The following is a 16,427-nucleotide window of genomic DNA, read 5'->3' as shown; positions in this document are numbered from 1 at the left end:
CTGGAAGCTGGGATAATGGGCACTTGGAGACAGTGTGCCCCCATTCACTGCACCGCAAACAGCGCTCTTGCGGCAGTATCTTGACCGAACTTCCAACACTGCATCCTCTTTCAGGCTTAGTACTCTGCACACAGAAAACTGGTTTCCTTTCACCAGCGTTGCCAGGGACAACAGCATGCACTTCCCACTGTGGCAAACTCTGTGCAGCCATGTATGGGGCTTGTTCTGGTGATAACAACCCCTCCAGCCACAGGGCTCTGTCTCTCATTTCAGAAAATCTTGCTTCTTTTTTGAGTTTTGACCGCCCCATCTTTGCAGTCACTCCACAACGCTTTTGCACAGTCCAGCAACACAATGGAGCACTGTCTCTTTAAGGCAAGTTCCTTTTCTCTTGCAGGATCTCCTCACCTGCACACACAGATAGTGCAGACTCATGCACCAAGCACAGTTCAACACATGAACTTACTTCATTGCTGGGATCTCTAGTTCTGCCCGCATTCTCCACCATATGTGGGAACTCGCTTCAGAGTGGTAGAGCTTCTTCAAAGCACACAGCAACTCGCTTCTTTAAGGGCTTTTTTGCCCACTTTTATTTAAAAGAAAAATAAAGTCCATAAACACAAATGCTTCCCACACAGGGGTATCCAACATCAAACCAATTCAGCCTTCTGGCTCTTTCAGCTACACAGCTTTATATCTGTCTCCTACAGACTCCTTCCACAAGGTTGTTTTTGCACACAGCTATGCTGGCTCCCACCTCTACTAGGTGAAGCCCACCTGACTCCAAGGCAGTGACCTCCTGCCTGCCGGGGTGGAGCCCTCCTGCACTCCTATCTGCCGGGGTGGAGCTCAGAATCATGGCCTGGCCTCCACAAAAAGGCCTGCACACACCTGGTCAATCAGCACACTGGCTGCTCCCAAAATATGGGCCCAGGATTGGAGATTTCATCCCTCCCAAATCTCTTAGAAATCTCCAGGCTACAGGTCCCAAAACAGGCTTTACAAACCAAAGAGGAAACTGATAAACCAGTTTCCTCTGCATTATGAGATCTGCCTGGAGCCCCTCAACCTGTATGGTTGAGAATCCTGGGTCTCCATCGTGATTTCCACCGTGGCAGGATACCGCACTGCCACACTAGGTTAACATCTGTGTGGGTGGTTCTGCTGCAGGTCTGCACCTGTTCCCTCAGGTGCACCAAACTGCACAGAAAAATGCAGTGGATGCATGTGGGTGCCTTTTAATTTTAATGGCACACCGCAGGCACTTTAAATCACTCCCACACTGGGAACCGCACTGCACTTGGAATTCCCATGCGGGCTGCAATTTCTAAAATGCTGCAAAGACCTTTTCCCTGCATTTCAGGAGGCATGGCAGTCCATTCAAATGAATGGGCTGCCTTGTCCTCTCAAATCCGTGCAATCCTGTGAACCTAGCCTAAGGTCATTTTTTTTCTTTAGACCAGTGGTCACTAAATGGCGGACCGTGATCCGGAACTGGACCGGGGGACAATTCTGTCCAGACCACAGACACGCCACCGCCGGGTGCCCTCCCTCGGGGACAGGCCATAGGGCACACTGGGCATTTGCCTGGTGGGCCGGGGCTTAAGATGACCGGGCCGCACAGCGGGAGGTAAGCAGCGACCACGGCCTGGACAGGGCTAATACAGACTGCGGCCACCGCTCACCTCCTACTGTGCAGCTATGCCTAAAGCAGGGCCGACAGGAGGAGTGGCAGTGACGGCTCCAGATGACAAGCAGGAAGCAATGCTGACACAGGGACACCTCCTTGGTTGGCCGCTGCACTGAAGGGACAACGGCGGCCTCTCTTCTTCACCCCTCCAGCACACTCTGACCGCTCTGTAGCGGTGGTGGATGGGGCTGTCTCTTTGCTGGGCAGCGATGTCTCTTTGCTGGACTGGGCTGTCTCTTTGCCCAGTTGGGTCCAGCAAAGAGATCCGAAACCAGCAAAGAGACAGCCCAGTCCAATAAGGGACATCCCCATCCAGCAAAGACATCCCGTCTTTGCTATATATTTGGTATGTTGTTAGGGGCGCCGTGTTGTGTTTGGGGCTCTGTGTTGTGTTAAGGGGTGCTGTTATGTTACATAGTTGGTCTGGCTAAAAAAAGACAAAAGTCCATACAGTTCAACCATTTAAAAAAGAAAAAAAAAGTTATAATCCTACACCCACAGTTGATCCAGAGGAATGCAAAAAACCCCAGCAAAGCATGATCCAATTTTCTCCTGAAGGGAAAAAAAATCCTTCCTGATCCCCTGAGAGGCAATCAAATATTCCCTGGATCAACTTTACCTATAAATAAAATAATCCATAAAATGCAGCGCTAAAAAGTGTAGATAAAAATCACGTAGATAAATAGATGCATGAGAATCTTAAAACGTGTGATGCGACAATCGCGGTTCGTTAGATTTTCAAACAAATACGTACATGAAACTCGTCAGGGAGACCCCCCTGGACATGGATTACTGACCCACTTTACCCCTCTAACTCACTCTGGATGTAAGTGTCCGTTTTTATCTGCCTATTTGCTTACTATTTTAACTCCATTTGCCTAATAAATACTACACTATTGGAGTTTTTCTCTTTCTCTGGGCTCATTTTTTGGATACTGCGAGACCCCCCTCCTCAAGGTGCACTTTGGCAGGCGACTTACACTTATGTGTATGATCCCCCTGGTGGCTGAAATCCGTACTACATGATGCACCCAATATGATGATCACACACTATACTGGAATGAGGAAATCTGCGTTGGTCTGATGACATCTGGTGACTCAACTCCACCTGACGACTTCACCTGTTTGCAGAGTTCCTGTTTTCCAGAGTACCTTGGAGTAGGTCTTATTTACTCCAACGCACATAACTTTGTGCTATCTGGTTAGTGCATTGTATTCTCATTCCCTACAAGCCACGGAAGTCACGATAAATTAACAGCCATCTAACGAACCAGGATTGTCACATCACACCTTTTAAGATTCTCATGCATCTATTTATCTATGTGATTTTTATCTACACTTTATAGTGCTGCATTTTATGGATTATATTATATACTATTGGAGGTTTTAAGGCGTGTCCCTCTCTTTTTGCTGGCTGCTGATCTTGTTTGTTATTTTATATGTCACCCAGCGCTCGTATATTTACTGTTTTATATTAGTTACCTATAAATGTTAGTATCCAGTTATATTCTGTGTATCCAAGAAAGAATCCAGGCCTTTTTTAAAGCAATCCACTGAGCTGGCCAGAACCAACACTTGAAGGAGGCTATTCCACATTTTCGCAGCTCTTACTGTGAAGAAACCTTTCTGTGTTTGGAGATTAAATTTATTTCCCTCCAGATGTAAAGAGTGCCCCCTTGTCCTCTGTGATGACATCAGGGTGAATAGCTCTACACCGAGTTCACTATATGAACCACTGATGTATTTATACATGTTCATCATATCCCCCCTTAATTTCCTCTTCTCAAGAGAGAATAAATTCAGTTCCTCTAATCTTTCCTAATAGCTGAACTCCTCCATGCCTCTTATCAGTTTGCTTGCCCTTCTCTGTACTTGCTCCAGTTCCCCAATGTTCTTTCTGTGAATTGGTGCTCAAGATTGAACTGCATATTCCAGATGAGGTATTATGAATGATTTGTACCGGGGTAATATGATATCTCTCTTTCTGGAGTCTATACCTCTTTTAATAGATCCGGTCCACAAAGGTGCTGCTGGAGGAGGGGTAGAGAGAGTGTCCGTCTGGTGTCTGCACTTTCCGGGTGAATCGTGATGTGGGTGGGATGACATGTCGCCCCTCTAATCTGTCCACACCCCCCAGGATCACTGGGAGGCCAATGGCTGCCTGTCCCTCCCTCTGCAAGCTCCGCCTCTGATTGGCCTCCGGATCTGTAGCTTGGGGAACGCACACAGGTAGAGAGGAGGAGCCGAGCAGCAGCACGAGGATTGAGGAAGCTGATCGGAGTGAGGGAGAGGCCGGAGCCGGTGAAGAGGAGTAGAGCGGCGGAGAAGGAAAACAACTGATCGGTAAGTGTCTGTGCTGTGCGGCCGGGATCTGGGCAGAGCAGATGGTGCTGATGCAGCCAGGTATGCTGGCTGTGGATGGGAGAGGGAGGGAGCCTAGGCTGGAGCAGGGGTCAGCACAGCAATGTAAGCATCATTGGTGTCAGTGGGAGTAATAGTGCCCCATCATTGGTGTCAGTGTGGGAGGAATAGTGCCCCATCATTGATGTCACTGACACCAATGATGGGGCACTATTCCTCTCACACTGACACCAATGATGGGGCACTATTACTCCCACTAACACCAATGATGTGGCACTATACCTCCCACTGACACCAGTGATGGGGCACTATTCCTCCCACACTGACACTAATTATGGGGTACTATTCCTCCCATTGATACAAATGATGGGACACTATTCTTCCCACTGACACCAATGACGGAGCACTCTTCCTCCAAATGACACCGATAATGGAATAAAATAGGAGAGCTCTAATAGGAAGAGGTGGGGCCTAAAGAGTAAGGGGTGGGACAAATTTAGATGTGGGAGGTGCCCTATTTTAGTCTTGCCTAGGGCAGCACAAAACCAAAATACACCACTGTGCATGCATATTCTTAGCCCCCAAGTGCATAACCTTACATTTATAAACATTAAACCTCATTTGCAACATAGTTGCCCAATTACACAGTGCATTGAGGTCGACTTGTAAATTGGAGACATCCTGTAAGGACGTTATTCCACTGCACAGCTTGGTGTCATCTGCGAAGACTAACATGGTATTTTTAATTCCCTTAATGTTAAGGGGCGCTGTGTTGTGTTAGGAGGCGCTGTGATGTAAAGGGGGCAGTGATATGAAGGGAAAAGAGGACACTGTGGGACTTCTTTAACCTCCTTAGCGGTAATCCCGAGTGTAGCTCGGGGTAAAATTTCTATACCAAGAGCGGTAAGCTAGACTTGGGCTTACCATGCGGCGTTGCTCAGGGGGGTTCTTGCAGCACTTACCTTGTCCTTCGCTCCCGCGATGTGTCCCCTGCAGCGTCCCCGGCCATCTCCTCTGGCCGATGCCAGCATCCGGCTTCCGTGTTTCGGTCCCTGTGACGTCAGGACGTACGGGCGGCGGGAAATTTGAAATTTTAAATTTTTAAAAAATTTCATTTTTGCTGTCATTGCTGTTTGAATGCATTTCACATATATTTTGTCCCTACTGATTTGTCCTGTGCCCTGCCTGCATTTTGAATGTTCTTTCTGCCTGAAAACTTAGAAAAGTCCATGGCGTCCAAAAAGCGTCCCTTTACGTCAAAAGCGGTTTTAGAACAGCGATAGTAAATCAGAACCACTTGCAGAATTGAGTGATGATTCGTGGAGAAATTCGTCATCAGACACTGAAAACGATTTTGCGACTTTGCTCAGCGATGTGCGAATTTGCCTCTGTATTTCAAATTTCAGTGTTTTTGGTTTGATTATATTATTGAATTAAATTTATTAATATTATATTATTATTTTTTATGATTATTTATTAAATTATAATTTATGATTTCGTGTTTCAAATTTTATCCTACCCGGGATGTTTAATAGACTAAAAATTACAGCCTACAATAAAAAACTACATATTTCCATGCAAAAAAATGGTACCGCTTTCAGCATAAAAAATCAGAAAGAATCATACTACCGAGGAGGTTAAAGAGGGTACTGTGATGTAGAGGGGACTAAAGTGTGAAAGGTTCGCTAAAGGTCATAATGTACCGGGGGGACTGTGATGTGTTATATCGCTAACGAAATTTGGACCTCTGCTGGAAGGAAATTTTGCTGACTGGACCTCTGTAAATTTTAATTCAAGACCCCTGTTTTAGACAGTCGCTGACAGAACAGGTGTCTCCAATGGAAGACTTTTCCTCTCTTTCTGTTTAGTTGGCATCTGTAACATTTTGAAATTGCTTATATTGAATTGTATTGCAATTATACCATCTGCTTCCATTTTGTAAAGTGCTGCGTAAACTGTTGGTACTGTTTAACCACTTGCCCTCCAGAGGATTTATCACCCACGCTGTACATAAATGAAATTTGTAAATTTTTTCCCACAAATAGAGCTTTCTTTTGGTAGTATTTGATCACCTCGTTTTTTTATTTTTGTGCTATAAACAAAAGAAGACTGACAATTTAAAAAAAACAAACAAACAATTTTTGCTATAATACGTATCCAATAAATTTTTTTTTAAAAATCTTCTTTTCTTCTGCTGCAAGTCTTTGCTAAAAAAAATCCCAATAAGTGTATATTAATTGGTTTAAATGAAAGTTATAGCGGCTACAAATGGTATATATACTGGGATTTTTATTTTATATTTTTTTTTTTTAGTAGTAATGGCGGCGATCAGCAACTTATAGTGGGACTGCAGTGGGCATTCTGACACTGGGTGGGAACTAACGGCCACTGACATCCCCAGTGACACTAATAACAGTGTTCAATGCTAATAAAAAAACCACTGACACTGTACTAATGACACTGGGCAGGAAGGGGTTAACATCTGGGGTGATCAAAGGGTTAACTGTGTGCTGTGTGTGTTTCACATTGTGTGCTGTGTTGGGTTTTACTAGGGAGACATGCTGCTTTGTATCTCTCTGCTGTGCTGTGCAGAGATACAAAGCAGCATGTCTATGCTGACATGAGAGAGATCAGTGTTATTTACATGAAGAACCTTCAGCCTTTGTAACCACTCTAAGCCCTGAGAACTATGTTACAAATCTGAATTGTCCATCTGATTTAAAGCATTCTGTACAATTTCTTGGATGTAATCATCAAAAGCATAGTGATTGATGGCTGTTTGTCCAAGCTCTATAGGATGTCTTTTTAAAGTTTCATGTTCATAGCACCTTTTTCTGTCATGTCTGCAGTACAAACAGCCAGAACATAAAGTGAAGTCAAAATTTCAAATCTGTTGTTTGGAGTGAATAATGGTGAATTTATATCATCATTTACTGTCTCTGAGGATTTGAAATGATGGTTGAGAGCCCTTGGGCGCTAAACAGGAATCTGTGAAGTTAATGAAAACCTGCAGACATTTAAATGCAATGTAATATAGAACCACTCTTACACTTGCATTTACTGCTTGCTGTCTAGCTCAAATAAGTACACTTGACATGTTCCATTGCACATCAAGTGTTTAATCATTTGTTACAAGAAAATCATGTAGAATGTTTTGTTAGCTCAAGTTAGTATTTGAATAAATTATGAGCTGTCCATTGCCGAGATTTTACTCCAACCTTCTTCCAATTCGTTTATAACCTACAGGTTTAATCATTTTGAGACCATAAGAAAACATGTTTTGTAAATAAGGTAAACCTTGTGTAGTGCATGGCTGGAGAAATCTCAGGAGCCACTTACCCCAGGCTCCTGAAATCTAAATTAAAGGCATTATAAACTTTCCTAAATGCACCTTGGTTTTTTCATCTGCATTGGATGTTTGTTGATTATGTAGTTTCATTATGTCATTTGTTGTCCTGCACACACAACCCATAGTAGAGTAAATCTTCACATTCCGATGTCAGAAGTTTGTGTTTATTAAACCCAAACAGGTTAAGGCATGACCTATGTCTGTTTTCTAAGAACTGATGCTTCTGTGAAGAAACTACATATCCCCACAATCTCTGGGCCACTGTCTAGCTCTGGTGCACCTGCAGCAATTAGATATGACACAGCCACAAACAGGCAAAGCAATCACAGAGAGAGCGCACCATGCTGGAAGAGATGTGGTTTAATCACATTAGAACTCCCACAGTTGTAATGCAACACAGAGGAAATAGCAAGGCATGGTTCAGGCGCTGCATGACCTAGAACAAGAAGTTGACTGCCCTTTTAGTGAACAAGCTAGTGACAAGCTAGTTGAATGAATACATGGACACTGAATGAATCAATCAGCCATGATACTACAAACTGCAGCCACAACATGTGAGGCCATCATTAGAAGGTAGGGCAAACAAATTATAGGAATTTAACTACACTACAAGCTAGTTTAAACAACAAAACATTTGAAAGTTTACAATGCCCTTAAAACTGTACTCTTGAATAACAGCTTAAATGCACAGTAAAATACATAGGTATTTGTAATTCTGTTCAACCAGCTGTGTAACCCATCCAAAGAGCAGAGCCATGTGATCAGCCTCCTTTGCAGCGGTAGAGCTTAGCTGTACTGTAGTCACATTTATGCAAGAATAATACATGTATATCCAGATAAAATGGTGCAGTGCTAAAAGATAGTACAGGATTAATACACACAATATATGCTAATTCAAACTTATGCAAATATGTGATGTCACTCTGAAGGTGATCATTGAATATTTAAAATAGTTCAATGTGATGGTGTGGATCATAGGAAGATCACAATTCCAGGTGAGTGGACGTCCTGATCCGGGAGTGATAATAGGTGCAAACCACACAAATGGGTGAAAAACGCACTCACCAGATGTGCGTTTAAGATACGCAATATGTAATCCTGCATCACCAGGCCATAGATTGGTCATCAGATCTTTTAGCACATTCTTTTATCGGGTCTTATAAGAATAACCACGAATTACTATTATGAATAAATCACATATATGACATCACCGTATCTATTAAGTGACCTTTGGTGCTAATATATATTCCTCGTCATCGCTTTTATCGTCTTTATCGCTATTGATCGTTTTTAGCATTCTGCATTTTATCATTTATTATTTGTTTTTATGATTGTGCATTTTATGCTTCTACTGATGTTTTAGGTCCTGACTATATATTCCATATTAATTTATATATATCTTTTGTAACTTCAAATTTTATGTATATTTCATATCCTTTATCTGACCATACATTTGCTATTTATTTTTAGTGCTATTTATATTTACATTTTCAATGGGAACCATTAAGCTATATATTCATATTATATATAATGCCAAATATGATCCCGGTTTATTTTTATATATAACAGGATAAGTTCCGCATACTAGTATATGCATAAGTTTGAATTGGCATATATTGTGTGTATTAATCCTGTACTATCTTTTTAGCGCTGCACCATTTTATCTGGATATACATGTATTATTGGAGGTTTTTTTTGGTTACCTTTTTGGTGTATCAGCAGCTTATTAACATTGTTGTGTGTGTGTGTGTATATATATATATATATATATATATATATGTGTGTATGTATATATATATATATATACACATACACTTTCATTTCTGTTTTAAGGTAGCGCTCACTAAATACCCTTTACTACATTTATGCAAGAATAAGCATCTTGATATTTGAGTGGCATTTGGTTTGTTTTATTTCAGGAACAGAACCCTGGCCGTTCTATTTCATCAATGGCTTTCTGAACTTCAATGTAGTCTTCATTTTGGCCCTGTTCGCTTTGCCCCTGACATGGCTGATGGAATACCTTTTGCAGAAAATTAACAGTAAGTGTTTATAAAACCTTAGGCTCTTTTTTTTTTCTTGTGAATTATGTAATTCCAGAATTTTTCGTGATTGTCATCTATTCATCAACTTTATGGACTGTTGGGCTACCCACATTCTGGTGCTCATCACACACTTGGCAGCATGAAAATTTAGACTTTGCATCTCCTGTACACAAATTGATGCTTTGAAGACTATGTAACCCCAAAAACTAAAATGTAATATATTGCTGCATACCAGTCCTTAGATGTGATGGTTGCATTAGTTATCTTTTCTCAGTTTTTTTTTTTAACCTGGTGATCTTGCCAGAAACATACCACCTGTCTTAGTATAACAAAGGTGACTCATTGCACTGTATCTGTAGTGGAGCACCATTCTCACCATTTGACAGGGAGTATTAGGATTACAAAACACCTCTCTCTCCCCTTCTTTTTAACATGGGGATGTTCTGTAGCACACCAAGAGAAATGAGAACAATTCTAACTGATAACGTTATCAGTGTTAATATTTCTGGGCAGAATCAACAGGAATTTACACCAAATGAACAGATATAAGAAAGCACTTTGTGTGGTATATTAACCCATTGGCACTGGCTTAACACGTGTGATGTCACAAAAGTAGGCTTTCTGCCAAGGTACCGCATATATTATATACCCCCCGCTTTTACATTTTGGAGCAGTTTGTCTTTAATAAAAAGCAGAATATATCCATTAACATTTGCCACCAAATGAAGGTCTATTTTATCCTGAAAAAAAAAAATATCATTCACCTGGATGCACAGTAGTTGCAATGATTTGTACAGTTTTACTAACACATGCAAAACTGCATTTAGGTGTTGATGTTTGCTTTATTTTCAGGCATTAAGAGGTTAGACCAAAAGGGAGCGAGTGAAAAACGTTCATTGTTAGGGATTACACATACTTTAATGTCTGTTAAAGGACCTGAACATAGATAACATGATTTTTCCCTTTCAAATTGGCCTGAAAGGTGTGCTCTTGCAGTGCATCAAGTGTGCTACAAAACAGGCTATTAGTATACATAAATGTCATATATTATTATTATACAGGATTTATATATCGCCAACAGTTTGTGCAGCGCTTTAAAAAATGAAGGTAGACATTATAGTTACAATACAATTTGGTACAAGAGGAAACAGGGCCCTGCTCATTAGAGCTTACAATATATAACCGGGCCGGATCTAGCCGGTCTGATGTTGGGGTGCAGTAAAAAATGTTAGGGGGACAGAGCATAGGAGATCAACAGAGGAGTGTACAGGGGTCAGTTTGGTAATGTACAGGGAGTCAGCAGGGCAGAGGATGTATAATATGTTCACAAAGGAAAACTTAGCCTTTAACCACTTGACTTCCTGAGGATTTACCCCCCCCCCCTTCCTGACCAGGCCATTTTTTGCGTTATGGTGCTGTTACTTTAACTGACAATTGCGCGGTCGTGTAACATTGCACCCAATTGAAATGTATGTCCTTTTTTTCCCCACGAAGTTGAGCTTTCTTTCGGTGGTATTTGATCACCTACGCGTTTTTGTTTTTTGCGCTAGAAACAAAAAAAAGACCAACAATTTTGAGAAAAAACTATATTTTGGAGTTTTTGCTATTAAACATGTCCAGCAAAAGAATTTAAAAAATAAAATTTTGTCGTAAATTTAGGCCAAAATGTATTCTGCGACATGTCTTTAATAAAAAAATAAATAAATCCCAATACGTGTAAATGAATTGGTTTACGTGAAAGTTATAGCGTTTACAAATGGCGGTATAGATAATGGGATTTTTTTTTCCCCTAGTAAGGGCGGCTATCAGCGACTTTTAGCGGGACTGCGGTGGACATTCTGAAACTGGAGGAAAACTAACTTGGTGTCACTGACCCCAGTGACCCAAGTAACACCAATGCAGTGATCAGTGCAAAAAAAAAAAAAAAAAAAAAGCACTGACACTATACTAATGGCACTGGGCAGGAAGGGTTAATGTGAGGGGTGATCAAAGGGTTAACTGTGTGCTGAGAGTGTTTTACTAGGGGGCGGGGGGTGTCTTCTTCACTGCGTCACTGTAAGCACACTGATCGGGATGGATGTACTGTGCACAGCCATCCCGAGCAGTGTGCTCGAGCTGACAGGGAGGAACATTGTTTGTAAACAAAACACTCTTTCTCCCTGTCGAAGATGCTTGGGACCTGGTGATTGACATCCGCGGCCACGAATGGCGGTGCGGGTAGGATGCACGCACCGAAATGCAAAATCACATATATACACGTGATTCTGCGTACAAGTGCCGCCCTGTAGCAGTATATCTGCTATAGGGTGGTCCGTAAGCGGTTAAACAGTATAAACAATATGCATCATTGACAATATTAACAATACTTATAACCCTGCCTGGCTTTACAATAAAAAGTCAAGACAGCATGACAAAATGTGAGCAAGACTAGGATTTTGAAAGACATGGAGCACTGTGGGACAGAACAGAAAAGTTCTATAGCTTGCCAGCAGGGGGTCTTAAAGGAGGATTGAACAGAAACTGTGCCTGCTGTTTACACTGTACAAATATACCACAGTCCTTCTACCCACAAAAAAATAATTACTGTGCTACAATGGTCAGTCTCACAGACAAAAATAAACCTCAGGACAAAGGATCGTATATATATTTTTTTTAATTAATCGTTTCTATTAAATATGTTTTTATACACACAAAAATAATATTTTTGTCTTAGGCACTGGCAGAATTTAAATCCATGTATGGGCAGGCTGGTTGTACAGAAGTCGATCTACCAATCGACTTTTGTACAACCAGCCTTTAGGAAAATTTCCACTCTATCAGCACCGCCAGCTGTGGCCAGCAGCAGTGATTAGTGTATTCTGATGGCAGGGAAGTCTCCCCTCTGTCAAAACACGATACCTTAGTCTTCATAGTCCCCCTTACAGCAGAGTGCCCCCCTACATCAGAGCCTGGCAGAGTGCCCCCTTGCCTCAGAATCCGGCACAGTGCCCCTAAGTGTCCGTAAGTGCTAATTGAACATGAAATCAACTGGGCAAGTTTGTGGAGTTCCTGTAAGAAGGGGGGGGGAGCAGATGGGGAGAATAGGGAAAGAGACATGGGGTATTTAGTGAACTGCTCACAAACCTGAGGCTGGGATCTGCAGGCTCACGCAGAGGCATCATTCATGCAGCCACAATGGATCTGTCGGCTGCTGTACTTAAAATCTGTTTTTTTCCAGGCACAGCACTGGTTGCACATGGAGATTTCAGTGTGGGCGGGGCAGACACAGGGGATAGGGGTGAGTGACAGCTGCTGCTGGAAAGTGCTTGAGACAGCGAGGACGCCACACACCTAAACAGCTGAAACTATGAATGACTGAAAAGTGGCTGCAGGCTGGCTCCTCCCAGGTCACGCCCCTCTGCATTTCACCCTGCCCACAAGACTTAGCTATGGACTAATAGCATCTAGAACTAAGCCCTGTGGGCAGGGCAGAATGTGTCAGTGGAGCATGGCCTAGGAGGAGCCAGGCTGAAGCTGCTTTTAATTTGTTCATAGTTCTGGCTGTTCAGGTGTGCATTGTCCTCTTTTATCACCTGCAGTTTAGCATGCTAATGATGTGCTTAAGGATGTGCCAGCAGTGGGTGTCACCGGAGTAATTTTGGATCCACACTTCAAAAGGTTTAACAGGGTTTCTGTAAAAGTGGTTTGTAGAATTTTTGTTTCTTCTGTAAAGAATTTGTCAGTATTCTATCACCAGAAATCTCCCCAGCAGCCAGCTTTTTTTAGATGTTTTATACACTTTTAAGAATGGAATGCTAACAACATTGTGTTATTGCTCCAGCAGTTCAGAATCTTGGGAGTCCATACTGGCTAACACTGGCTCCAATGTATATTTGGATTTTAATTTTCTTCACAAGACCCCATAAGGAGGAGAGATTTCTTTTTCCCATTTACCCACTGATCTGCTTGTGTGGGGCAGTGGCTCTTGCTGCGCTACAGGTAATGTACTTTTAAAAACTATAGAGTTATTGAAATATACTGAACATGCATTCTTAAAGAAACCTTGTCAAAAGGTAAAAATATGCAAGTAAGACTCCATTCACACTTGCACGACTCCAAAGTCACTCAATTTCCAGTGCAACTTTGATGTGAGTTTGAATGCGATTTTGATCTGACTTTACACTCTCTTGATCAAAGTTGCATCAAAGTAATGCAGGCACCTTTTCAAAGGGAATGGGCAACACAATGACTAAATGGTTAGCACTTTCGCCTGGTAGCACTAGGGTCGTTGGTTCGAATCCCGACTATGGCACCACCTGCCTGGAGTTTGCATGTTCTCCCTGTGCCTGCAGTTACCCCGGTTTCCCCCCACAATCCAAAGACATGCTGGTATGTAAATCAGCTCCTGTCTAAATTGGCCCTAGTATATGTATGTATGAATGTGAGTTATGGATCTTAGATTGTAAGCTCCTTGAGGGTTAGGGACTGATGTGAATGTACAATATATATACTGTATATACAGTGGATATAAAAGGACTACACACCCCTGTTTAAAATGTCAGGTTTCTGTGATGTATTAACAATGAGACAAAGATAAATCATTTCAGAACTTTTTCTGCCTTTAATGTAACCTATAAACTGTACAACGTAATTGAAAAACAAACTGAAATCTTTTAGGTGGAGGGAAGTAAAAATAAAATAACTAAAAAAATATGGTTGCATAAGTGTGCACACCCTTAAACTAATACTTTAAAGCACCTTTTGATTTTATTCCAGCACTCAGTTTTTTTGGGTATGAGTCTATCCGCATGGCATATCTTGACTTGGCAATATGACTTGACTCTACAATGCAAAAACACTCCAACTTTGTCAGATTGCAAGGGCATCCCCTGTGCACAGTCCTCTTCAGATCACCCCACAGATTTTCGATTGGATTCAGGTCTGGGCTCTGGCTGGGCCATTCCAAAACTTTAATCTTCTTCTGGTGAAGCCCTTTCTTTGTTGATTTGGATGTATGCTTTGGGTCATTGTCATACTGAAAGATGAAGTTCCTCTTCATGTTCAGCTTTCTAGCAGAAGCCTGAAGGTTTTGTGCCAATATTGACTGGTATTTGGAACTGTTCACAATTCCCTCTACCTTGACTAAGGCCCCAGTTCCAGCTGAAGAAAAACAGCCCCAAAGCATGATGCTGCCACCACCATGCTTTACCGTGGGTGATGTGTAGTGTTTTTTTTTGCACCAAACATATCTTATGGAATTATGGCCAAAAAGTTCAACCTTGGTTTCATCAGACCAGAACAAATTTCCCCACATGCTTTTGGGAGGCTTCAGATGTGTTTTTGAAAAATTTAGCTGGGCTTGGATGTTTTTCTTTGTGAGAAAAGGCTTCCGTCTTGCCACTCTACCCCATAGCCCAGACATATGAAGAATACAGGAGATTGTTGTTACACGTACCACACAGCCAGTACTTGCCCAATATTCCTGCAGCTCCTTTATTGTTGCTGTAGGCCTCTTGGCAGCCTCCCAGACCAGTTTTCTTCATGTCTTTTCATAAATTTTTAAGGGACGTCCAGTTCTTGATAATGTCACTGTTGTGCCATATTTTCTCTACTTGATGACGACTGTCTTCACTGTGTTCCATGGTATATCTAATGCCTTGGAAATTCTTTTGAACACTTCTGACTGATACCTTTTAACAATGAGATCAATTTAATGCTTTGGAAGCTCTCTGCAAACCATGGCTTTTGCTGTAGGATGCCACTATTTATTACTTTATTTGGGGTTAATCAGAGGCACTTTTAATGATGGCAGGTGTGTACTGACTCCTATTTAACATGATTTTGAATGTGATTGCTTAATTCTGAACACAGCTACATCCCCAGTTATAAGACATTGTGCACACTTATGCAACCACATTATTTTAGTTTCTTATGATTACGCCCCCCCCCCCCCAAAAAAAAAAAGATTTCAGTTTGTTCAATTTAGTTGTACATTTTTTAGGTCACATTAAAGGTGGAAAAAATTCTGAAATTATCTTTGTTTCATTTTGTTACATCACCGAAACCTGACATTTTAACAGGGCTTTTTATATCCACTGTATGTGAAGCACTGCCTAAATTGTCAGAGCTACGTAAGTACCTATAATAGTCGCACCGATTTGAACAGGTGTCATTGAAAAGAATGGACAGCGGCTTGTCATGTGACTTTGATGTCCAAAGTCACATGACAAGGCTCCCTAGTGTGAATGGAGGGTAAAAGCACAGAAAAATCAAGTATTGTGAGTGCTTTTCCCTTTCCTTAATTGATTTTTGTTCACTTGCAATGTGCCTTTGAAACTGCTATAACTATTCCAAGGAGAGTCAGTTCATTAGTACAGCTCCATCCCTCATCACACATCATAGCCGTTTTCTTTTCTGGCAGTGTATAATATTTAATATTTCAGTGAAGTTAAGAAAAAAAAAAAGGTAAACAGTCCATGCACTGTAAAAACACAAGGCACCACTCTCCACTGCCTGTACAGAACAGACACCAGCCCGCACAGGTAATGTATTTTGCATGTTAGTGTAGTGCTGATCTCCTGCAGCCACTTCTTTTCTACTTACTTGCACTGCATGGCATTTTCCATATCTGATTTCTTTATGATGACAACAGTGGACCATGCCTTTTATTGTATATTGTTAATTGAAATGGCCACTTATAGTTTCCATTAAAATATCATATGATGGCATGACAAGGTGGGAGACAGGGACAGAGTGTTGTCACCCTATAACATGAAAAGCCTGATCGATGACCTTTATGGCAGGATCACCAGGTATCATTTTTCTGAAAGCTGCAGTTATAAAAATTGTGAAAATGACTTTAAGGATAACATTAACATAGAGGCCCCGTCTAGGAATGATGCTCTGCTGGACCTGGTGATCTCAAATCATGCAGAGGTTATTACTAATGTTCATTTAAAAGAACATTCTGGGAGCAGTGGCACATAGGGAAAGATAAAACCAC

The 16,427-nt window shown here is 41.6% G+C and overlaps 1 protein-coding gene across 3 annotated transcripts in view; it reads left to right on the top strand.

Annotated features, from left to right (window-relative positions):
- ALG9 (ALG9 alpha-1,2-mannosyltransferase) overlaps window positions 1-16,427 on the top strand; it is a 221,752-nt gene that overhangs the window by 88,323 nt on the left and 117,002 nt on the right. For 2 of the 3 annotated variants that reach the window (XM_089670180.1, XM_089670178.1), the window contains exons 9-10: window positions 9,320-9,442; window positions 13,266-13,423. In XM_089670180.1, coding sequence (XP_089526306.1) covers window positions 9,320-9,442; window positions 13,266-13,423 — 281 coding nt within the window. The remainder of the gene's footprint in view (window positions 1-9,319; window positions 9,443-13,265; window positions 13,424-16,427) is intronic. The other variant, XM_089670179.1, reaches the window with a different exon arrangement.

The sequence above is a fragment of the Staurois parvus genome, unplaced genomic scaffold (assembly GCF_062004578.1).
Source record: "Staurois parvus isolate SC_StPar_1 unplaced genomic scaffold, SC_StPar_1.0 ptg000087l, whole genome shotgun sequence".
NCBI classification, from domain to species: Eukaryota; Metazoa; Chordata; class Amphibia; order Anura; family Ranidae; genus Staurois; species Staurois parvus.
Note: the sequence above shows the minus strand (reverse complement) of the source record. Positions and strands in the feature narration are given on the sequence as shown.